This window comes from Ornithorhynchus anatinus, chromosome 12 (assembly GCF_004115215.2).
Source record: "Ornithorhynchus anatinus isolate Pmale09 chromosome 12, mOrnAna1.pri.v4, whole genome shotgun sequence".
NCBI lineage: Eukaryota > Metazoa > Chordata > Mammalia > Monotremata > Ornithorhynchidae > Ornithorhynchus > Ornithorhynchus anatinus.
The window spans coordinates 26,139,261-26,165,379 of NC_041739.1; the positions used below are offsets into that span (position 1 = coordinate 26,139,261).

The following is a 26,119-nucleotide window of genomic DNA, read 5'->3' on the forward strand; positions in this document are numbered from 1 at the left end:
GCTGGCGTCCTTCGGCCTTAGCACATACCTCAGTGGGAGCGCTGAGCACTGGATCAACTCTGGGGGCATCTAAATGCAGAAGTCCTCTGCGGGAAGGAACCTCAAGGTCCCAGGATGCAAGGTAGGGGCTCTCATTGTCGAATGGCACCAATCATTGTCACTGCTGAGCTCGGGAATTTGGCCAGAAGATTCTGACTACGGTAAGCGCTGCTACAAAATGAGCTGAGAGGAGGAGTCCTGCATGGACTAGAAATTCACACTGTCACAGTTCATGCCTATCCCAAGCTCAAGTCTGGACCCCAGCAACTTTGGCCGGTCTGGATTGGAGGCCACTAGGGTGAACTGGAAGTGAATCCAGGGCTCACTTCCGAGGGTGCCTTTTGTGATTGGTTCTCCTGGGAGTTGCTGGAAGCAGCATGGCCTAGTGGATGGAGCCCGGGCCTGGGAATCAGAGGGCCTGGCTTCTAATCCCAGCTCTGCCACCTGTCTGCCATGTGACCTTGGGCAGGTCACAAAACGTCTCTGTGCCTCGATCTGCTCATCTGTAAAATGGGGATTCAAGACTGTTCTCCTGCTGATAGTGAGCCCAGTGAGGGCCAGGGTCTGTGTCTGACCTTATTGTTTTGTATCAACTCTAGTGCTTGGCATATAGTAAGCACTTTACAAATATTATGATTATTATTTTTAGTGGAAGTTGGAATCCCAGGAGAAAACTATGGATGAACAAAACAACCCCAAATGCCCTGCAGTGCTCCAGCTACTGCGATGTAGCCCCAAGCCCCCAAAACAGGAGCACTTATGCGGGAACTAGTCCCCAAACTGGGCCAATATAAGCTTTGCCCCAATTTTCCCCTACCTCAAAGGCTCTAGGTGCGAGGGCTCGGCTAAGAGGTGATACAAGAGATGGGAGCATCTTTCTGACCCATTTTGATCATTTGAATACTGTAATCAAAACCCTACTGTGCGAGGCAAAAGCACTACTATTTCTAATCCCACTTTCAGAAGATAAATTCAAGTGACTGTGACCCTAATGAGTCAGAAACATGAATCAACTCTCAGACTCCCTCTAAGATAACAAAAGATTTCCCTCGTCTTCAAATCTTCCAAATAAGAGGGAGGCCTGGTGATGCAGAACCTGCTTTCTCTAGACCATCATCTAGTTCCCACTGTGGAATTTAAAAACGGATGTGGCTTGCCAACTTTCCAGGTATTCAGTAATAGTATTGGTCACCTGGGGCAGGGGAAATAACATGGTAATTATTTCTGAGAGGTTCCTGGAATCAAAACACAGAACCGGCATTTCCCCCCTGTCTTTTTGTGTTTTTCTAAGTTAGTTATTCCTGCACTGAACAGGATTAGCTGCTTTCTCCAAGCTTTGGATCAAAGCTAAATCCATTTTTCTCCTACCTCTATCAGACCCTAGGGGCTGTGACTTTCTTGTGGTATTAGCAATCACTCCAGCCAAGACAGACAGTTTTAAAATACCACTAAAGGAGCCTTAACTGACTCTCCTTAAATCCAACTGCCCGTCAAGATCAGAGATCCCTCTTCCGAGTCAACAGATCTTGATACGGACAAAAGTGCTTCTAGAGGCTCAGTTGTCTGCTACAAGAAGTCCCAAATAAAAACCACAGAGCACACCTACGTGGGCAAGAAAAGTTTCATGTTTACCTTTTCATAATAAACTGTACTGTGTAAACAGAAGGTCATACATGGCTCCACTCTGTACAGGGTCTGCCTCTGACCTTTTTAATACGTGGATTTGAATATGTGCAACTTGTAAAGTCACAGTCAAGAGAAGTGCCCAGGCAACCAGGGTGGCCCGCTTTACAAGCTGTAGTGTAATGTTGCCACTGAACATGATGAGAGGCAGGATCCAACCCATAAAGTGAAACTGGTGCAGGTAGGTACAAAAATACATTTGGGGAACATGGCAAAACTTCAGGATACTCATTTCCTTTGGCCTTCAGATGGAAATAAAGCGAAAGTTCACCCCATCTCCTCTCACCCTGCCAACAGACCCACAGAGGCTCACAAAAATTTCACAGATTAGAAACTTCCTCCAGTCCCATCTCCTAAGGCTACTGCTGCCTCTGATCGGCTTTAAAGCTCGCCAATCGGCAAAGCTGCTTTATATTTAGGCAGTTACTGACTTCTTGGAAGATTGCTCCTCTCCCTTGGGGAAGAGTAAAAAACAACATGTGGGAATCTGGGGCAGATAATTGGGGGAAAGGGGAACATCGTAAACTGACCCAATTCCCGAACAGAGAAAACATTTTCAAGGACCTAAAGGTTCATACCAGGACCCCTAAACCACCGGGCAAACTGGCCCAGCACTCCAGCTGATTGATTGATAGTCCCCATCCCCTTCATCCTTCTCCCCTTACCTCTGTGGGGGCCACTGAACCCCTCAGTAACAGGGAGGTATGGGCCCAGGAGGAGTTACAGCCTTCAGCTGGCCGAGGTTTATGTTTCCACACCCACCACAGTTGTATCTCAGTGAGCCTCCTGTTTACCAATATCCTGAGATCTCCTTGATGTTTAGTCTTCTAACGAAAAACCTCAAAGCAACTCCATAAATAATGGACTTCACCAACTCGCCTTTCAGAGACAAATCAACTCCTTCACACCACAAAGGTATCACTTACTGCCAGGGAAGAGATAATTTCCTAAATGACACCACTGAACGAATCTAGAACAAAAATGAGAGGCACCTCCAAGAGTAGTGCCGTGCCCTACTTCTCTCCCAACCCTCACAAACTTCTTCTCCCAGGAAAGAGATGGAAAACCAGGACAGAATTAGTTTGGACATGTTATAAATGAAAATTTATATTCATGTCTGTCTCCCCCTTTTGACTGTAAGCTCACTACAGGAAGGGAATGTATCTGCTAATTCTGTATTGTACTCTCCAAGAGCTTAGTACAGTGTTCCGCACATAGTATGCTCTCAATAAATTGTTGATTGATTGACTGATTGGAAAGGATCTGCAAAAAAGCAGTTTGCTTTGACTCCCTTACTTGGTGTGCCCACAATCAGCACATACAAAAAGTGCTAGCAGAAGAGACCAAACTACAAGCTACAAACTGAGGAAAGCACCTGAAAGCTCATTGTGTATCTGCTACACTGTTATATTGTACTCTTCCAAGAGCTTAGTACAGTGCTCTGCACCTAGTAAGTGCTCAATAAATACAATTGATTGATTGATTGAACCACTGACCACAAGGAGCAGAATCTAGTAAGTCAAATAGTTTTTTAATCCCGCCTGAGTCAGGGGCCGGTCTTTCGGTCAAGGTTGGTCAGAGACAAGTCCTGTTGCAGGAAGTCCAGGGAGGGTTTGAACTGGGAGTTCAGTTCACCCCAGGACCCTCTGTGTCTCTCAAGTTAAGGTGTCTTGGACCCTGGAGACTTTAGACAGGTTGGGAGTGAGACCAAAAGAGGGTGATGATGGAAAATGGGGTCGAGAGGGGGAAAAGTGACAAAAAAGGAGGCAGTGGTATGGGAAGAGGAAACAAAAAGGTTAGTGGGGGTGAGAGGGAGAGAAGAAGTAAGGAAAAGGAAAGGGAGAGGGGTGAAAGGAAAATCAATCAATCCTTAGAATTTTTGAGCACTTACTGGTGCAGAGCACTGCCCTAAGCACTTGGGAGAGTACCCTACAGTAGAGGTGGTAGACATGACCATGCTGCTATGCCGGGCAGCAGCAGCATGGGAGAGAGTTGAAGAACTGAGGACAGAAACTCAATGTATTTATTATTATTATGGCATTTGTTAAGGGCTTACTATGTGCCAGGCACTGTATGAAGTGCTGGGGTGGATACATGCAAATCGGGTTGGACACAGTCCCTGTCCCACGTGGGGCTTACAATCTCAATCCCCATTTTACAGATGAGGTAACTGAGGCCCAGAGAAGTGAACTGACTTTCCCAAGGTCACACAGCAGATGAACAGTGAAGCTGGGATTAGAACCCATAACCTTCTGACTCCCAGACCCGTGCTCTATCAACTATGCCATGCTGCTTCAAAACCACTTCCATATTTTTACCAAGAAAATTCTATGGATACACCACCAGAATGACTGCAGATGGAGGTGGGGCGTTATGGGAGAGAGGTGTCCATGGAGTCATTATGGGTTGGAAACAACTCGACAGCATAAGACAAGACATGATCCCTGCCCTTAAAGATTTTTAAATCTAGAAGGGGAGCCAGGCGTTAAAATGAATTACAGAATAGGCAAAGCCTCAGGGTAGAAGGTTTTGTATTTAATCCTGTGGAGGTTGGGGTGGGGTGAGTATCAAAGTGCTCGAGGGAGCCTGGATCCAGGTGCACAGACACCTCAGAAGGGAGGTACAGCAGGGTGGGGAGGAGAGAGGACAAGCCAGTCTAACCAGGGCTGGCACCCGCTGCTCCTGCCTGGCTTGGACGACCACAGTGTGGGCCTCAGGTGAGCCAGCCTGTCCTGGGCTGGGTCCCCCTTTGGGTTGCCAGCCACAGACTGGCCAAGTGGCTACAGCCGCTGTCCCCTACCTTCTCCCCAGAGCCCATTCCTCCCTGGCGGGATCCCACCCGATAGCTAAGAGGCAAGTGCATAACAATGATAAGATTTATTAAAGTGCTTATTTTATTCAACCACTCTTCTAAGCAGTACCGGGGTCGCCTCAAGATAATCCTGTAAGACACAGTCCCTGTCCCACATGGGGTTCACAGTCCAAAAAGAAGGGAAAACAGGTGCCTTTCAGCCAACCATATTTTTTCTTTAGCCTTATCTGGACACAAACACGTTTCAAAGACTCTATAGCCAAGGGTGGGTCAGACTCTGAAAATTGGCTTATTGACCTCGGTAACTCGGCACTCTAGTCATCTGACTGGGTTCACGGTATAAAAGCTGACCGCCACTGACTCATTTACTACAGAAGTAGTGTGGTCTAGTGGCTACAGCAAGGGCCTGGGAGTCGGAAGGACTTGGGTTGAAATCCCGTCTCCGCCACTTGTCTGCTGTGTGACCTGGGAGAGTCGCTTCACTTCTCTGGGCCTCAGTTACCCAGTCCGTAAAACGGGGATGAGCCCCATGTGGGACAGGGACTAGGTCCAACCTGATTATCTTATCTACCCAGCACTTAGTACAATGCCTGGCACATAGAGCTTAACAAATACCATTTTTTTAAAAAAAAGAATCAGTGGTGACAAAGCCAGTGCAGAACTCCTGCCAATGAGCACAAACCTTCAATCTTGTCATGGACATGTTTTTCTCTCTGTCTGAAATCCCACCGATAATTAGGGTCAGTGAATAATCTGGACAATCCTAGAAATTCATATTTCTAGGCATCCCTTGTGGATATGGTCTATGTCTCCGATTTCCCGAGCACCTAAACTCCCACAAATGCTACCAGAGGTGTAGTCTAAATAGACTCATTATGCTCACATACGCTGTGTAGTCATATTCGTTCCCTAATGCTTTTGGGAAATGCCCTACACCAAGATGGCTACCAAGCCTTTCTGGGCCATATGCTCCTGGTCCTCCCCCTCCCCCAGAAAAATTTGTAGGGCATAAGGTCTCCCTTACTCATCATCTTCCCATGCTCCCATGCTCATCCAGGGAATTGACCCATGTTTGGTAATAGGATATATCACATGCATTCCAGAGCAGCATTAATTCCTACTTCCATCTAAAGATCCTTGGATTTGCTGCTTATGTTGGAATGTTCAGCCACAGACTTTATATTCTGTGATCTATCCCAACAGCCGGTGAAGAGTTAATGCATGCCCCAAAAGTAATCAACTTACTCCCTCTTTCCAGGCATAAGAATCTTGTCTATGATCTCACTGAGTATCCTCCTGAGTTCAAGAATCTCGGGAGAAGTGAAAAGGGAAGAGGAGTGGTCCTTTATATAAGAAGCCTCCTAACTCCACCTCCCCCACCCAAACCAGCCATTAGATAAGGAAAACCTGGACCTGAACATTTCATCACTGAAATCGAGAGGCAGAGTCTGTACTCTATTCCCTCCCAAACTGAGGAACCAATGTCCTCATGGCTTTATGGCTTTGCAGCTGGCCACTGCCATTCCTCAGCCCTTTCCTAGACCACACAAAGGGGTTTTTCTGACTGAAGGACTTCAGGAACTCCTGGAGGCTCTAGCCAGTGAATGCAGGGGGACGGGGAAGAGAAAGGGTCAAGTAGAAAACAGGGAGGGGAAAGTGCTTGTGAAGAAAAGAGCCAGCGGGGAGTGAGGAGGGAGATGAGACATGACTGCTAGCTGGTTTAGTGGGGGAAGGCAGGGAGCTCATTACACAGGCTCTCTTCTCTTCTTCAGCCTTTCCACTGACCCTTAGACACTGAAGGTTTTTGTTTACTTCTTTTAAATACAGTTTTGCCATTGTGCTGCAGGCTGCTCTATACATTATAACAAAAATAAAAGCTTTGAATATGACTATTAGAGCATAATCATGCTGCTGCCCCTGGCTTCTTGGACTCAATTTTATTCTGAAAGGATACCAAAGCCCCATTAGCGATTTTCATCGAAGGTATTTTGATCTCCGCTTCACTCTAGGTAGGTTAAAAACAGTCAATAATAAAGGAAACCATTTAGAAATTCTGAACTAATGGATGAGAGTGTGCTCCCTCTGCCCTACTTCTCTGAAGATATTTTAAGAGCACTTTCCTAAATAAGCAGCAAGACGTCAAAAAACGAGGAAGTGGCTGACGCGAAGAGCTGGGCAGCTTCGCACATTTGGCCTCCTTATGGCAAGAAAAAATTAGCTGTCCCCTCCCTTTAATTACACTACGCCTGCACGTAGTTTAACAAAATAATGTAATATACAACACTTTCAGATGTCCATTTGAAAAACACCCTTCCAGTGAATGTCCCAGGCGAGGTGCCAAGGTGGCTCCCAAGTCCCGATTTTCTGCCACTCATACACAATTTGTACCCTGAATAACCCCAAACCCTTATACTTAGTTAGTAACTTCATAACCTGAGACTCGGTTGCTCGCCCTATCTGAAATTTATTGCGCTGTCTCTAGAGCTAGACTGAAAGACCCTTGAGGGCAGGAACTGTGTCTGTATTTGCTATCGTACTCTCCCAACTGCTGAGCAGAGTGTGCCGCACACTGTGAGTGCTCAATAAATGCTGCTGATTGACTGATAAGCCTGCTGCTACGACCTTTCAGAGAGGAGCAGAGACCACATATCCCTTGCCTTTGTGAGAAGCCGTGCAGCCTCTGCCCCTGCCTCCAAGAGCCCCGCTCTGACGGTGGGCCCGGGTCACCTGAAGCTGGACCATTAAGCAGCAACTTTTACAAAGCCGATCCTCAACGACTCACAAGGAGAGTCCCTCCACTTTGGATGCAAGTGAAACAGAGTTTCAGGATCAATGCATTACTAACCTCCATAGCTACATGTCAACTGTCTCCAGGGCAAGTTAATTCTACCCACATGTCATCAATCAATCAGTTTTATTTATTGAGCACTTACTATGTGTAGAGCACTGTACTAAGCATTTGGGAGAGTACAATATGCTACTTTGTGACCTAAACAACCTCTCAAGGCTCAACTGAGTCTATGGTGCCCAACTCTTCATCTTGGTGGCAGGGTGAAGGGACAGGGGAGGGGCTTACAAATGGCAGGCTGGCTTTGGGGACAGACATTAAAATAAATTACAGACCCCACCTCCTTGGAAACTCTTAGCTCTTTAAATCCTGCTCAGGGCTTTTCGATGGTATTTTCTAAGCGCTTAATGCGTGTAGAGCACTATACTAAGTGCTCGAAAGAATACAATCTAGAGTTAGTAGACACATTCTCTGCCCACAACCAGCCTACAGTCTAGATGGGGAGGCAGATTTAATATAAATAATTTTTTAATATTTATCATTTATATTAGTACTAGGTTATGGACCAGAAAAGTACGGAGCTGCCTGTTGCTGCTGGTAAAAAATCAGAGGGGGAATTCTTCAGGTTTTTGAAGTACGATTTGGGGAGCATTACATTACGGTAAGCTATCCCCAACTATACAATCTCAATGCAAGGGTAAAGTTGCTTTTCTAGGTATTAAACTTTGGTAAGGGAAAGCAAAACACCCCTAATACCTCTTCTATATTTGAATTTAAGGCAGATTGTTATGGAGTCATTCTAATATGAAACAAATATAACCCGCTTTTCTCAAGCGAAAATCTGGAACTTACCTTCCTCTGTTGGGTTAAACCCACAGATGTCACAGATACATCGAACCCACTTATTCATCTCCTCTTCGCTGTCTGCCACCAAGTAGAAGATGCGGTCTATAGTGTTGATGTCAAAAATGTAGCTATTTTCAAACTCCTTTTTGTTAAATGTCAATCCAGCATCTACTTGCTGGCATAAATTTAAGTCAATGATACGGATAGGTTTTTTGGCATGGTCATTTTTATAGTATTCCAAGACATCCGGATCTCCTGTTAAACGGCCACTCCGCAGCACGAACCATCTTCTCTTCCATGCCTGCGAACAAGATCAGAAAGAATCCATTGAGTTTTATTGACTCGGCAACAGATTTCCCACTGAACTGCAATTTACAACAAAAACAGATGTTCCCACAAGATTATTTTCTTTTATGCAAGGCAAAATTACTTTATATTTAACAGCAGGATCCACTGTTGTTCCGCTGTAATCTTCTATCAGGCTAAAAGCTTTCTCAGTGCTTCTCAGTGTTCTCAGTTATTAGTATTTGAATATCGTAAACATATTGCACCCTTCCAAGCACTTGGCACAGTCTCGGTACACACTAAGGGCTCAATAAATTTGATCATATGATTAACATATTCCTAGAGTGAAAGGGTTTCTGGCAATGCTTTTTGGTTTGATATTCTGCTAATAAGCTCTTTTGAACTTCTAGTCACTCCTTTGCCACAGCTGCCTATAAGATACAGGGAGTTCTTCATTAGGAAGTGTTTTCATTAGGAAAACCCCAAACACAAAGAGGGCAAGTCTAATGTAGAAACAAGAGTTGTTGGAAAGGATACATGTTTTGTATCTTCTATAGCACTTGGCCTAGTGCTTTGCACATGGTAACCGTTAATATATATCACCATTATAATTATTCTAATTATTACAAAAAATGTTACCTCCCCCTAATGCTAAATCTATCTGTACTGTTGGATTTTATAACAACTCTGACCTGGAATGACAAAACCTAATACCTTTTTATCCACTGTAGAGTTCTGTCCTCAACTATTCGGCAACACTACTAATTCCCCATTCTCCTAGGCTATCCATTCCAGGGGGCAAATGCTTGAACCAGTTAAACAGCACAGAATTGAAAATAAGTACCCTCCCCCCCACAATGAATCCAAATAATTGGTTGTCTCTCTTCACTGCTTATGGACAATTCACTTTGGTAAGACACTCAGGTATCCTGGGTTACAGGAGACCCAGAACCCTACGTTGGGGGAAATTTGGGATGTGATGTAGCGTTCACTTTGTTCAGTACAGCATGTTTGCCCACAGTCTGATTCTTCCGACATAAAGTCTCATGGCACCCAGACAGACACGCATTGTCAGGAGACCTTTCCCTAATTCTACTTTGGCATCTGTGCCAAAATGTGCAGTGACATCACATTTTGGCAGAACCGAGGGTAGGGATAAATTCAAACTGGAGATATTATTCAGTGTTCACTCTTAGGTATAAGTAACTTCCTTTGCCTCTATAGAGTACTGATTTTTTAAAAAAGGACTTTCAAAGGCCCCAGAATATTGGCCTTATATAGATTTAGGTCAATAATTCATTTACAGATTGAAGATGTGTGCCAAAATGAAATATGCACTGAATATGGAACACTGAAGGAATACCATAGGATTTCAGAGCTGCTACCATCATCTCCATCTTTGAGGAGAAATATGAGAGCTGACTGGTGACACTACCAGTGTCGGAAGTAATAATCCTGCTGAAATGATCCTTGCAGTCCAACAGATACAGGAGACATGTAGAGAGCAAAGCCCAAACTTCTACACGACATTCATGTAATTCACAAGAGCATTTGACACCAGTAGCAGACCTGCCCTCTGGCAATCTCTAAGCAAATATAGCTGACTTGAAACATTCACCAAGGTTTTGAAGCTAGACAGTGGACAGAACATGAGTCTAGGAGTTGGAGGATCTGGGTTCTAGTTCCAGATCTGTCTCTGCCACTTGCCTGCTGTGAGACTTGGGGTATAAGTCACTAAAGCAATCAATCAATGGTATTTTTTGAGTGATTATGATGTACAGAACACTGTACTCAGTTCTTGAGAGAGTACAATACTAAAGAGTAGGTATCTATGATCCCTGCCCACAAGGAGCTTATAGACCAAAGGGGTAGACAGACATCAATCAATCATATTTTAGAGCTCACTGGGCACTAAGCACTTGGGAAAGTACAGTATAACAGAGTTGGCAGACACATTCCTGCCCACAATGAGTTATTACAATAAACTGCAGGTGGTAGGTATATAACTGTTGTAGGGCTGGGGCAGGGGTGAATAGCAAAGTGCTTAAGGTGAGCCAATCCAGGTACATAGGTGATAAAGGGGCAGAAGACAAGGAAGTGAGGGATTAGTAAGGGAAGGTCTCTTGGAGAAGATGTGATTTTAGCAGGGCTTTGAAGGTGGGGAGAGCGGTGGTCTGTTGGACATGAAGCAGGAGGCCAAGCCAGAGGGAGGACTTGTGTAACGGATCGGTGGTGAGAAAGATGAAGTTGAGGTACAATGAGAGGTTGATGTTAGAGGATGGTTGGGTTGTAGCATGTCAGCAAGGTAAGGTAGGAGAGGGAAAGTCCACCGCGTGATTTAAAGCCGATGGCAAGGAGTTTCTGCTTGATGTGGAGTTGAATGGGCAAAGACTGGAGAATTTTGTGGAGAGGGTAGAAAAATATATGCCTCAGTTGGTTCATCTGCAAAGTAAGTATTAAAATATTTACCTTTCCCTACCTCACAGGGCTGTGGGAGGAGTGTGAAAGTACTTGGAGGATAAATGCACTACATTAAATTGAGGTATTATTACCACTGCAGCCTGTAAAATCAGAGTGAAAAACACCCGTCAAATCCCATCGATATTACTAACGGAATAAAGCAGGGATAGGCTTCAGGTTCAGTCCTATTCTTACCTGTCAGGCTTAAGGGGGCAACAAGAGATTTCCTCCTCACCATCAATGGCATTTATTGAACACTTACTATGTGCAGAGCACTACACTGAGTGCTTGGGAGAGTATAATACAACAGAGTTTGGCAGACACTTTTCCTGGCCACAATTTCCCTGGCCTGTCCCTGCGGTCGACCCCGGCCACATCCTACCACTGTGGCCAGTGTAGAGGTAGTGTGTAGGATACCATGTATCCTACGGTAGTGTGTAAGTTTTGGATCGACTAAGAAACTCTTCCTATAAAAAAGGCAAAAAGCATTAATGGAAGTGTATGACAATTGTCCAGAAGCTGTTGTATACTAATGAATAAGCCCTGGAAGCACGTATATAAGATGAAACATATGATTACGAGCTGCTTCACAAAGTCAGCATAACACTATGGACAGACAATAAGCCTGAAAGTGACTAAAGTAATCTCCCAGTCTCCACCTGGGACTCTCTACATACTGCCAAACAGTTTTATCGGTGAAACAGAACTTAATGTTGTCACTGAAATCTGCCACGCAGGTGGGATACACCAACAGACAAAAACGAAACCCAAATCAAGAAGGTCAGCGTTACTCTGTGAGACTGACAGTCTGGAGATAATGAAGCATCAAGCTTCGTTCCAAATTAAAAACTGTAGATATGCCAGATCTTTTTTTTCTGCTTGCATAATTAGACCTACAACAGAAGGCACACCCGGCAGTTTCATCAGCATCATCTGCAAGTCATACAACATCAAATGGCAATACAGGATCATCAACTAAGCTTTTTGTTAGGGAGCACTTAGGCAAGATTCATAGCAACACAGCTCCTCTGAGCGGGAGAGGTAAACAAAGTGGTTGATGGCAAGATGGCCATAAAGCTGCTATATGGGTAACTGACTTGGGATAGATATATATAGAGGGAGGGTCAGAGAAAGTTTGAATGACAGTGAAACACAGGCTCAGTGTAGAAGAGCCGCAGACTGTTGAAGACGACGAGGACAGTAGACAGTCCATCCTCGCTGGCAGCAATCAGGAGATGGATTGCTCACCTTGAGACGCTTTGGCAAGATCTGGACGACAAAGAACAGATCCTAAATGACTGACAGATGCTGCAGAGGATAAGGGCATCGGCCTGGCAAGGGGCAATCAATCCTCACACAAACGCCTTCCCCGATTAAGCCCTCTTCCACCCAACTCCCTCTCCCTTTCGCATCACCTTTGCACTTGAATCTGTATCCTGATATTCACATTACCCTCAGCCCCAAAACACTTACATACTATTTATATAGATTCTGGGGAGTCTAGTTTGTAAGCTCCCTGTGGGCAGAGAATGTGTCTACCAACTCTGTTGTAATGTACTGTCCCAAGCACTTAGTACAGTGCTCTGCATACAGTAAGTGCTCAAAAAATAGCACTGATTTATTGATTATCAATCGAGTATTATTGATACTTGTTGAGTGCTTCCTACATGCCAAGTACTGCATTAAACACAGCGGTAGATGAAACAAAATCAAATTATTACTGGTAAAATGTGGGGTGCCAATTCATTATGCACCATAGCTTACTCCAAAGGGAATAAAAATCAAAATTTTTAAGAGAGCTACATTTTGGGTCGAAGGGAACAGAATATTCATATTTATTCATGCCATCTCCCTCCCTGCTCCCTGTCTTCCCCCATTTTGGTCAAGGAAAGAATAAAAACAATCCCGAAGGCTTGAGAAAGTCTTCTTCAGAGCCCATTAAACCCATCAGCAGAGCCCAACAATCTAATTAGACCCTGCAGCCCTTTGAAGTTCCTTCACAGCTGGTATACTGCTAGAGAAAAAACAGGCCCACATTAGGAAATCTAGGTCACCCTCTGAAGAGGGGCAGATAAAATTCTCCACTCGGGACTGCCAGACTTTACCGGGAGTGAACACTCCCTGGGGTAGGACGTTTCGTCCAGGAGGAACACGGACAGCATACCGTGGTACTGTGTGTTCGTTATTGGAACCAAATATTCCCTGTGGCTGTCTCACTTCTGTTCTTATAGCAACCTCTCCAGGTCACTGGCTAGGCAAGATATCTGAAGCCCTTGAATTGGACAATGGAAGAACAAAAACAAATCGCTAATAGCACACAGTTTTTAGAACCATCAACGCAAGGGGTTTTGCCATCTGTTGACTCAACCTGTGCAAAAACAAAGGATTCCCCAGTGGCAATACAAACAGGAATCCAGTGAAATTTAGTCTATTTAGAGCTAACACAACGTTTGTCAAGTGGGACAAGATGAAATTAGCCATCCTATTGAAAGTTTCTAAACAAGGTATGGGTGACAGGAAAATACTAGATCTAAAAGATTAAGATTAGTTGAATGAATCCTCTTAGTAATAGTTCCAAATCAAATGGATGGTGCATTTGTGGTGTGTCATCCGCTCTATATTTGTCACCCTGGCTTTTTACATGCTGAGCTATTAAAACGCTTCTTTTCTTGGCACCTAAAAATATTAAAAGCCTATTCGTACAATGGCAGCAATTCCAAATGGCCATACTTGCAAAAATTTTTTTTTTGAATGGGGGGCTAACCAAAAATAATTTCCCTTATGGGAATGTTTTCTTTGTCATGTAGTGAAATACAGCCAAAGATGATTATCTGTAGTAATGGCAGACTTGGAAAGCAAAGAAACGTCACCTTATTCAGTAGTTTTAACTTTCCTCCTCACCAGAGATTTACAACTGCTGCTCTGAAGCAGAATTGACTGATTTTGAGTTTCACTTCCTTTCTTTACTGTTCTTCAAGTCCTATGATGGAGGTGTCAAGAACTAACAAAAAGGCCAAAAGACAGGTAGTAGGGAAGGAAACAGAAGAGAAACCAAAGGTCTGGATGATCCATAACCTGGAAAATTCAACACTTTAATAATTTAGGAGTTGACTATCATAAACAAAACCAAATGAAACAGAAATCAAAATCGGACTCTTTTCAGAAATGGAAAGTGTATCACTCCGCCCAAGAAAAATACCCAGGTCAGTTTAAAAAAAAATATTTTCTTCAAACCGGATTTTCCGAGCCCTTACCAAGAAGTTGCAGAAAAAGATGGTCAATCATTGATATTTTTTAACAACACTCCTAGTACTGACAGGAAGGTGAATGGAAGAACAAAGAAGTGTCAATGTCAGAGAGAAAATTGTGTGGAATCTTTGGGATGCTTGAAGACACAGGTTTATGCATTTAAAAAGATGCTTCATATAGAAAATGAAAGTTTACAGATTGGATTTGTGGGCCTATGATAAAATACAAAATAACTCGGCCTGGCACTGGGTGGATACACATATCCATTATGGGCCCAACTCGCCTGTTTTCCTTAATCGAAGCAAACTATTAAAGTCATGCGATATCAGAATCTAAATCAGCACTATCCATCGTGCTGACAGGAAAGTGGTTACGAATGCATCAGCGGCATTGAAAGATTACTTTAAAAAGCTAGAACAGTGTTTCTCAGTGGAAAAAAGCCCCTGAAGATTATCCACCTTAGAACGAAGACTAGTAAATCTCATTTGACTTTTGTAAAAGATTTTTGGGTACTTGAGGTACTCAAAACATGCTTCTCTATGCCCCGCAATAGACATAAATCTGCTTTCTAGACAGGGTTCCCTGAATAGGCTGCTTTATTTCACATTAGGTAGGTATCTTGTTCGTCAAACAAAACTCCTTCTATGAATTCACACAAAAAATATACAAGTAGGAGGAGAAGTAAAAAGTAGGATCCCTTTTTAACTATAAACCGGTTGTGTTAATTTGAGGAATCAAATCACATATCCTGGAAGGAAAAGAAAATAGAAGTGGAAAATATCCAAAGAAAAAGGAATCATTCATTTCGATGCATACAGCACCATAAAGCTCACTTTACTTCTTGTTTTGTGCCTCTGGGCCCTGGCAGCTTCTCTAGTTCCTCACAGGGTTCCAGAAAGTCAAATTAAACATACATTTGAAAACCAAAATAAAGTACACACGATATGATTTGGTGCACACAGGGGCCATGATTCATAGGGATTTGGCGAGGAGATGTTATACATGAGGTGAGCTCTATAAGCAAAAAACCACTGCCTTAAAATACTGAGTTTAGTTTAAGAGCACCTGCTTTTTTTGTTGCTGTTCATGGCGTAAATGTGAATGTTTCAATTACATAATGACTCACGCTCACTGAATTTGGCAGAGATTAAACAGAAAAACAAAAGCAATTACATAAACTACACACTCTAATAAGGCAGATACAAAGGTTCCCTGGATTATAGTACAAAGCACAATTTAGCAACAGAAAAAAGCATGATGCTAGACAAGAGAACTGACATCAGCACACTTGCTAATCAGAGTACAAAAGCTTCTCTATGTTTTGTCAAAGCCCAAAATGCACCCACATAAATCACTCTTTGTTATCTGAAAATATCTGGGATTCTTAAAGTTTGTTCTATTTATAACCTTGCAGCATTCATAGTCCCCCTGAAAGCTGAACCGCTCACCAAGTCCATGGTACTGTGCTCAACAGGACTAACCCAAACAGCAAAAACATTTTAGAACTAAACCTTTGAAACAATTTGTGCACGAAAGTTGATACATAAAAGCTTAATTTTCAGTCTCTCCCCCTGCCCGCCCCCTTCAAAAAGAAAAAAAACAAACCCTTTGGGCTAATTGGGAAGAAGTGAGATCAAATTTCCTCATTTTATTACAATTGCATTACTCATTGAGTAATTTATTTGTGTAAAAAAAATCATACACTGCTCAACAGTTGAACAGACTACAATATAATTCTCATCTGCGTAAACACATCTGAAAATCTGAAGCAAACAGCAGTCAGATATTGGCTGTTCAGTGTTGAATACTCCACGGTTTCATTCCACAGTTAGCTTTCCATTCTCTAGCCACAGGGATCAATCCATCTATCATATGTATTGAGTGCTTACCATGTGCAGAGCACTTACAAAGTCCTTATCGTTTATTTCGATGCTTACAGCACCAGTGGATACACATCACTTCTCATTTCACGCCTCTGATACGACGGAATTGATAAATTCAATTCATTCCTTATCATTATTATAAACGATTAAGACTGTAAATTTTACCAAATGTCAGCATCAAATAGGATAGGAGGGATATTGTTCATCATTATATGATGCATTTGACTTGGATCACCATCTTGAATGCTCCTAGGTACTTTCTGATTATTTAGGAGCTAAGGAAGCTTTGACACAGATGACCCAAAATCAGACACCAATTAAAACCACAATTTAAACTGCAAAACTTTACAAACATAGAAATCAGCATTTTGTTACTTGCTTCATAGCCTCCAATTATAAAAAAAGTGGGCAAGAAGACCTTGGCTTTCCTTGTTTCTTTCTTCTCCTCTTTTCCCAACCACCTACAACCTTCTAACATTTGGGTTTTTTTCAGCATTTTTCCTGCTACCTCGCAGCAACCCGGGCCCACTGAGGCACCCCTTCTCAATCCTCCCAACCTCGTGGGATCACCTATATGTCTCTTTCAAGCTCCTGCTTTTGGTTGGATATGGTAAGGTTCCTATCCCATCTCTGCCACTTGTCAGCTGTGTGACTGTGGGGAAGTCACTTAACTTCTCTGTGCCTCAGTTACCTCATCTGTAAAATGGGGATTAACTGTGAGCCTCACGTGGGACAACCTGATTACCCTTTATCTCCCCCAGTGCTTAGAACAGTGCTCTACACATAGTAAGCGCTTAACAAATGCCAACATTATTATTGTTATTATTACTCTCCTTCCCGTTCTCTTCTTCCTGCTACCAGAAGAACTGTCATTTCTGCTATAATAATCAGGGTATTTGCCAACTGCTTACTATATGTCAAGCACTGTACTTAGCACAGGGGGAGATACAAGATAATCAGGTCCCACATGGGGCCTGCAGTCTAAGCAGGAGGGAGAAAAGGAATTGAATCCCCATTCTGCAAATGAAGGGACTGAGGCACAGAGAAGTTAAGTGAAGGTAAGTGACTTGCCCAGGGTCATACAGAAGCAAGTGGTGGAACTGGAAACCCAGTTCCCCTAACCCAGGAACTCTAACTCCCAGCTCAAGGCTCTTTCCACTAGGCCACACTGCTTCTCATTTCTCATTCTCATGAAGCAACGAACCTCAGTGGAAAGAGCCCGAGGTTGGGAGTCAGAGGTCGTGGGTTCTAATTCCGGCTCCGCCACTTGTCAGCTTGTGTGACTTTGGGCGAGTCACTTCACTTCTCTGTGCCTCAGATACCTCATCCGTAAAAGGGGGATTAAGACCCTGAGCCCCACGGGGACAACCTGATTACCTTGTTATCTACCCCAGAGCTTAGAACCGTGCTTGGCACACAGTAAGCGCTTAACAAATACCATCATCATTATTATTATACCATAGTTCAGTAGTTGTGTTCTTGAGTTCTGGTTATGTGTGTTAAAGGAACAATTTACTCTAAGGGAATTCTTGGGTTAAGAGCAGATGATAAGAAGATAATACGAGGGTGGATACTTTTTTGTACACATTCCTTTATTACTGATCTATCTACGACTAGTAGCCGTCATTATACTCTTACCCCTTGTTCTCTTACTACACTAAGATACCATGCAGTTGTTAAAATACAAAGAAACCCAGTGAATGCACAGTACAGAAGGCTGTACAGGAGCCCAGCAAGTATAGTAACATCACACCTTGATTAATGCCACATGCTGATACTTACAGCAGTTTTTCCCCACTCTGAATCTACTTGCGTCAACTTGTGATCACATTATACCAGAACAGATTCCTACTGTTGAAAGAACATTCCCTAATACTTCCACTGGGTTCTAACCACATGGTGCAGTGAAAGCATGTTAAAACAGAAATGACTATATTACCAGTATTCACACACACACACATACACTCTATACACAGTAGAAAATACTACACTTCCTCCCAAGTGGATGGAAGGAAATCAAAAGACTGGTGAAGGAGGTAGAAAATTCTGTCTTAAATAACTGAAACCTGGCTGCCCTATGCATTCTATTTGTTATTCTCCGGATTCAAAGATGACACTACTGGATGAGTTATTTTAGAACTCTAATTCAAAATGGGATGCAAGCTTTGACAGTTTATTTAGGGTGGGGATGATGCCATGGAATATATGTCAAATTGATGAGACACATGCAAAAATACATTAAAATACTGTGCAGTTGTTAAAATACAAAGAAACTCAGGGAATGCACAGGGGTTAGGGTGTAATCAATAGACTGTCACAGAAATGCTATGGGTTTTTATAATAGGCCAATTTGTAGGATCCCAACCATTAAAGGCACTAGCTTTTTTTAATGTATTTGTTAAGCACATATGTGTCAGGCACTGTACTAAGCACTGGGGTAGATACGAGCTAATCTGATTGGTGTGACAGGCAGACGCAATGATATCCGATTTTGGGTGGATTAAAAAATAGGAGGCTGATTGTTTCCCTAGCTTATTCCTTATAAGAATCTGGATTCTAATACTAGAACTCCTCAATGCCTACTGAATAGTTACTTTGACACTCAGTTAAACCCTGTTTGTAAATATCTCTGATATTTTGAAATCTTTGGATGGATGGGCTTTCAAATTACTTACCTCAAACTGGAATGGGTATTCATGCCAAAATCTGTATCCCAAAATACTTTTTCAATATACTATAATCACAGAAAGCTTTCCTTTTTACAATAAGAGAAACAACTCCAAAATGTGCTACTGCCATGTCATCAAAATGATTTTTATAACATGCAAATTTTTTAATCCACAACAGTGGAATAAATTAACATGAAGGAAGGCAGTTATGATCATACCATGCAAAAAATCCCTAATTCTGTTGAGTCTGAGAAATCTAATACTCAAGTGACCAATTACTTTAAGTAACTGGCAAATGATGAAAGGACACTTTGCAAAAAAGGAAGACCAGATGTAAGAATTTATTAGTCTTTCTCCTGTTTTCTAAAGTAAATTTACTGGTGTGGGTTTTGGGGTTGGATTTTTGTTTTGTTTCGTTTGCACTGGTAGTGGATATTGATCAAAGACAAAAGTTTCCACTGAAACATTCACTGCAATGGATTGTGTGTTGAGAAGTCCAAATTAGCCCATCAAAATACATAGTTTTTGTAAATGTCTAAAGATTTTAATTATACTGTGAATAACTTAAGAGAATCATGTTATACCAGAACAGATTACTAATGAATAACTTTATAGTTTGATCTTTATTCTTGGTTTAAGCTTGTTGTGGCCGGGAATGCATCCGTTTATTGTTATATTGTACTTTCCCAAGCATTTAGTACAGTGCTCTGCACACAGTAAGAACTAAATAAATACAACCGATTGATTGATCGGTGTGCCGTCTAGCTTTACCTTTTTGTTTTAAAAAAGTGAACAGTTGACTTTACTCATGAGTCTTTTCAGAAAGTACCGTGGATATCTTTTAAAATATTGGGGGGGGAAATCTTTGAAAACAAAATATTTGTAGAAAAAAACAACATCCAAGAAACTTAAGTACAAATTCTCTTATGACTGCTTCAAGCCAGCTACCTAAGAGCAGGTCTAAGTACAAGGTGAAGTGGGCTGGAGCCAGGCAAAATAGATAATTATAGCTAATAATGAGAAAATCATAAAGTCTATTTTCACTTTAAGTATGAAGACTGAAATTCAAGCCTTAATGAGCATGTTTAAATATTGATAGTATGCAGAATATATCCCTCTCTAGGATAAATTCCATATTGCTGAATGGCTACAGTAAGCCAATTTAAATCAGAATAAGCAAATAGCTCTCTTCATTCCTCAGGCACCAGTCCACTATCTTGCACTTTTGTCACTGCAATTCCACTAAATGTCACTTTGTCCGAGGAAATTATATGCAAATAGACTGGAACTCCGCTTGAACTTGCTTGTGTGGTTTTCAAGGCCCTGATGTTAATTATTACTCAACATATGGAAATCTACTTTACAGGTCTTTTGATGGGATTCCAAATTTCAGCACTCGGTATTGAAATATGCAAAATCCAGAAACAGCCCAATCTGGTTTCACCAGATATCTAAAGCAGTTTTGCAGAGAAGCCTTCTGCATGTAACCAATACACCTCCCCCATCCCTCCCACCTCCACCCTCCCCCCCATATGCACGGTAACTAGTGAAAGACTCTTATCTTTCTTTGATACGGAAGACTATCTTAACACTGTGGAGCAAAACTGGGAGGTGCTTTGGTTAGCATGGGATTCAGACTGTGCAGTTTCAGTAACTGATGGCATGTTTCACTATGCAGTTTGAATAGAACATTATTGTAGAATTAGGGAATGTTTTCCCTACAGTGATATCGTATGGCCACGATGCAAGGCAGGAAGAAAAAACTGATGTACATAGCTGCAAGGCCTGTTTATAGAACAAAAGTTTACCTTAACTTTAGGTTTTTCTGAAATGTAAGTTCCGGTAAATAGGAGAACTGACTGCACTTTGTTTTAACCCAATTTCAAAGTAGAAAGCATTTTACATAGGCACGCATGCGCACATATACACATACACACACAAACACACACACGCTTTTCCTTTGCGGCCTTCCCTTTTAGGACTGGAGACTGTAATATTCATCTGTTGCCATTTTCTTAAAAAAAACACACTTTGGTGAATAACATCTGAATGTTGATATTCAAATATCTGAATAGATGTATTTTTCATAGGTTTCATAATGCTATTATTGCATTAAAGAAAAACAAGTTAATTATGAAGCCAAAAAAAGGAACATTACTATTTGCTCTAAAATACTTGAGTTGTTTTCCAGGAAGCACCATCTTTTCTCACTGAACAAAATAAGGAAAAAACAGGCTCAGTGGAAGTTTCCACTCTACTGGCTCTATCATCATGATCATCTGTTCCAAACACACACAAGTCTAAAATTTCCTGTTTTCAAACTATTGTCACCATTTTCTAGTCTTGTGCTGTCGGTTCTAACTTTAGCTTTGTTATATAAACAAAAAGAAAACTCTGAAAATACGGCTGGACAATGCTCAGAGGAAGGTTTCGGAAAAAGCAACGTTCCATAACCCTGTTAAATGTTTGTGTTTACATAATTATCCAGCACTAAAACCAGCCATTAGAGTTGAAAAGAAAAGGTCAAACTGAGCTAGTAAAAAGTCTCACTGGTAGTTACCCAAAGAGGTTCTCAGTTTCCTCTGGTAGGAACGGAATTTAGAATTACCAAATAACTAATGGAAAAAGCATCTTCCCAGTGCATCCGGGATGGTCTGATTTGATCACAAAACCTCTGGGTTAGAATTAGATGGGGCGAGGACTCCCTTGGGTTTTGCTGCATGAGACGGAAGACTCTAGGAACAGGCCATCACTGCAGCAGAGCCTCAGCACCAAGAACCTGAATATTCCTGAATAAACCAGGACCCGTGTTCTCTCTCTCCCCCAGGAGAATTAGGGTCCGGCAAACAAGGCCCTTTTCTGCTTCCTCTTCAGATGGAAACAGGGGCTGAATCACATTAGGCCAGAGACTTTCAGCTCCTGGTTGGGCAACAAAACATGTGTACACGTGTTTCGATGCATTCCAACATCTGCCATCATGCATTGCTGAAATGCTTGTTAATTCAAAGTAGCAGAACACAGTCACTTAACATATATAGCATGCCCAGAACACAAATCCTTCAAACCCTAGAATACTGCTTATGTATCTATGTATTTGCCGCATTTATAGTGATATTTATATACTCATGAGTGTGTGTCCATAAGAGTGTGGTCTGATGAAAAGAGACCAGAGTCCTGGCCACTGGTCTTAGTCCCAGTTTTGCCGCTGGCCTGCTAGGTGACCTCGGCATGTCACTTAATCTCTAGACTGTAAGCTCGCTGTAGGCAGGGAATGTGTCAACCAACTTTTTTAGGTTATACTGTCCTCTCGCCAGAGCTTAGTACGGTATTCTGCACACAGTAAGTGTTGGAAAAATCTGATCTATTGATTGATTTCTGGGTTTTAGCATCTTCGGCCTTTAAAATGGGAATAGAAATACTCACATCTTCCTATTCCAGGGTGTGAAAAGGTTTTGGAAACACAAAAGCATGTAATAATACAAAGCATTATTACCGTTTACAAATTCCTCAAGACAGGGACGGTAACTCTCGGCTATTTGATACTCTAGCACTTTGTCCAATTCAGGGAAAAAGGAGAGGGAGAAAATGAGCAAAGGTTTCAATCTTCTGAGCCACCTGGTTTCATCTACACCAAAATGTGGCACAGGAGCTGCAAGATGAACTTGGGGGTTTCTATGACATGAGAAGAATGAGGAGCATAGCTGTGGAGGTAACTGGCAGTGGAGAGGCAGACAACGCAGTCCCACTGAGCTTCTTCACCACTAACTCCCTGCAACCAGCAAAAACCAGTATTTCCAGGTGGCAGAGAGACTCCAATTGTAGGGCAGATAGACAACAGCTGCTACCTATGAGCAGGATTAGAAAAATGTAGTCAACAGCTCGATGCTGGCAACCACATTTTTCATTCAGGCAAGCAGGAACAGGAATGAGAGGATACATTTCCTGATTAGTCTTTTCCTGGTCTCTACAGACTCCCTGCCCTAACAGTGACAGGTATCACACAACCCAGTGTCTCTGTTCCGAGCCCTCATCCAGATTAGCCCTTCCTCATACATTAGGGGTGGTGAGAAGGCTGCATGGCCAGGCAACCATAAGGACAGAGATATGGAAGAGAAGGGAGAAAGTTAGCTCCCAGTACCTCCCTTTCATGGCCAGTAATTAACTTTCCTTTTCATTTTTCAAAACTGCCTACAGGCCAGAGATGAAGAGGAAAAACCCAAGCAACATTCAACACATGCCTCAAGGGACTAAAACATCTCTAAGGACTCTGCTCTTCACTAGCCTGTGTTCAGGAAAGCTGGCTACAGAATGAAGAAGATGGTGGATTGCAAACCATCTAATCAAGCCCACGAACGACTAAAACTGATCTAGGTCTGAGAACCAGATCACCAAGACAGTGAGCCACAATCATTCTACTGTTCTTGTCAACAGACCCTTGCTGTGAAGTAATTAAATAAGTGTTGCACTGAATAGGGACAGGAGGGAAATCCATAAAGTTTTTAAAAAGTCCAGGAGAAATGTCAAACACTGCACAAGAATCCACATGACAATCCATATACAGTAAAGGAGATAAACCATGAGGAAGAGCTAATCCTAGCATTCCAACTCAGTGGTTTGGCTATCTTCTGAATGGACGTTGCTGTCCTTTGTGTTTGATGATCACCTTCATGATTCTGAGGCTACCCAAGGATGTGGGTGCTGCATTAGAGGCAAGTTTGTCTTCCACACTGACCATACAGAAGGATCGTCTTCCACAATGCATTCATAATCAATGCTTATATTTTAGTTGGTGATGTCAGAAGGGTTAGAAAAATGATATTGAGAAGCATAATAAAATGCATTTATAATGAACTGTGATGTAAGAAGCCTGGACCGTAGGTTTCAAAATAAAAACTCAAATTTTTCCAATTCCAGTTTTAGTGCCACTTACAGTATATTAAATTGGGGGGAATTACACCCCGTCACAGGGGCAGTTCTACATTGAAAATTATGATGCTCATAAATATATGAGTAAATATACTTTCAATCCCACACAATATGTGATAATATTGTAACTGCCATCACAAATTTCTCAAATATATTACCTAAAAAAAGGTGGAAACTGGTTTTAAAATGAAATCAGTTTTAGAAATCCTCAATTATTTCCTGCCAAATTAAAAATAATGTACATCTTTCTCTAACTATCATGCTCCTTCAAGTACATCTCTTCTGAGAACTCTAAGTTTTCTTGCTCAGTAATGTAAAACAAAGTAATTATGTTCCATTCATTATCATGAGTCATTCAAGATTTAATATACAGAAAAATTCTGAAACACTAGAAATGAAGGGCAAATGATAACAGCACACTGATTATCTGATTAGCTAACCATTACTGGAAAGCATGATAACAATACTAGGGATCAGGAAAACACAGTTTTCACTCTTTCATAGAAGTTTACTTCTGATTATTCAATGCCACATTTTGTGTAATAGCTCTGAAATGGAACGTCTATAAAATCCAATCAAACTATACCCAGACACTGTGGCACAAAGTTTGTCTTTACTTGGACAAAGTACTCTTCCAAAAAGATATGCCATTCATTCTGGATAAGCCCAACCGAACACAAAGAATACAAAGCTGCAAGGAAGAATCACTTTTCTCAAAGAAAAATCAAGTCCTAAGATGTGTGCAAATTTGCAAGCACACTCTATAATGAAATCAAGAGCTTTCAGCAACACACATGCAAATCTCAAACCCTGCTCCCAAACTACTTAATCTTCAGGAACAGCAACTGCCCTTTTCCTCCTCGTAGGATATATATACATATATGTAAAGCCTCCCCCTCCCCCTTCAACTCCATAGCCTACTCAATTCCATCATAGGCAGATAATTAACAAGAAAACCATTGAAGAACAGTTTTGGTTTGGATGACCATTTACCTCTCTGTGTTTTCGACAAATCCAAGCACTGTCTTGCCCATTTCTATAGTTGTGTCGACCCCAAAATAAGTACAGCTTTCTTCTTCCTGTCAGCTTTCCATCTCACTATACACCACCCAGGCCTAATAACCTTTGACCAACAGGAAGCAGACACAATGGACTGAAAATAGCAATTGTTAAGAGTATTGCATGATTTAACAAATAAAGGGGTGGGCATAGATGATGGAGAGAAATGTAGAAAGAGGGGAGAACAACTGAATAGGGCCAAAGAAACAGCACCTCAAAAGGTTTTGAACTGCCATCAAAAAGCAGCAAACAATTACGCTGCTATAAAAAGACTGTGCACTCAATCTGCACTCACACCATCAATACTAAGATGCTCCATTTACATTAATGTTGCAAGCTAGTTCACAGCTTTGACCGTTATCAAAAGTAATGGTGAAGGTCTCTCCTCAGACTAGGAAACAAAATAATCTACGAAGCCCCTGGCATCTGAGGTCACAGGATGCCAACAGACTATTAGTGGGCTTGCCAACTGGGAAGTTCAGGAAAGTCTGCAAACCCTAAAAATATGCTTACAAACATGTTTATGACATTTTGAAATAGAGAATCCACAATGTCATCTAAATATAAACCTCTCATGCAGCTCCTCGGGGACTGTCTCTGGGTGTTCAGAAACATCGGCAGGAACCACTGGCTCCCACACTTCACCACAGGCATTTTTTCCTGTCAAATTGGAAGCGTTGTATGTAAAACGCATAATTGTTGCAATTCAACCAAAGGGAAGTAGGGTTGGGACGGTTGAAATCGCTTCTCCCACAACCACTTGGGGAGTGTCACAGACCACAAAACCCATCAGTTCCAGGAGGCAGACCCTGACACCATGAACACTGGGAAATAACAGAAGGGGGATATCCTGTCTGAAATTTTCCATTCAGCAAAGCAGATCATCAATCTAGAGGGTCCTTTCCTTGTACGCAGCATTTTAAGATTCTGTTGCAACAGATAAACCCAAGAAAGGAAACTTGCACTTTCTTAAAGTGTGGAGCTGTTGCATGTGACAGCTATTTTAGTCTGGCTCCACTCTTTGCTCTACCCACTGAAATATACTAAGAAAACTTATTCCCAGGATCATGAGGAAAAAAATTCCTACAAAATCAAGCAGATTACAAGCATTAGTTACTGGTGCAGCAGCTGGTGGGGGGATAGAAGGGTTAAGTGGTGCTTTTACTATTGGCAAGGAAAAAATTGATTTTTCTTACAAACTATTAAATTAATTTGTGGGTCCATAGGGTTTCCAATTTGCTCCTTTCTTTTGAAAGTATAGTCTTTTTTTTTCCCCTCCAGCAGACAACCTCTGTTTTGGGGTCATTAGTTTCTGATGTTCCTGATCAACTTTGAAAAATATTGTAGTTCTTCAATCTAGAGTTTGTCCGTGGCAGCAGCTTCTTCTATTCTATAGCCAAGAAAAGAACCCTCTGGACTT

The 26,119-nt window shown here is 42.0% G+C and overlaps 1 protein-coding gene across 4 annotated transcripts in view; it reads right to left on the reverse strand.

Annotated features, from left to right (window-relative positions):
- Nucleotides 1-26,119, reverse strand: part of GAB1 (GRB2 associated binding protein 1) — a 138,359-nt gene that overhangs the window by 41,490 nt on the left and 70,750 nt on the right. For all 4 annotated transcript variants that reach the window (XM_029076711.2, XM_029076709.2, XM_029076710.2 and 1 more), the window contains exon 2: nt 8,175-8,469. In XM_029076711.2, coding sequence (XP_028932544.1) covers nt 8,175-8,469 — 295 coding nt within the window. The remainder of the gene's footprint in view (nt 1-8,174; nt 8,470-26,119) is intronic.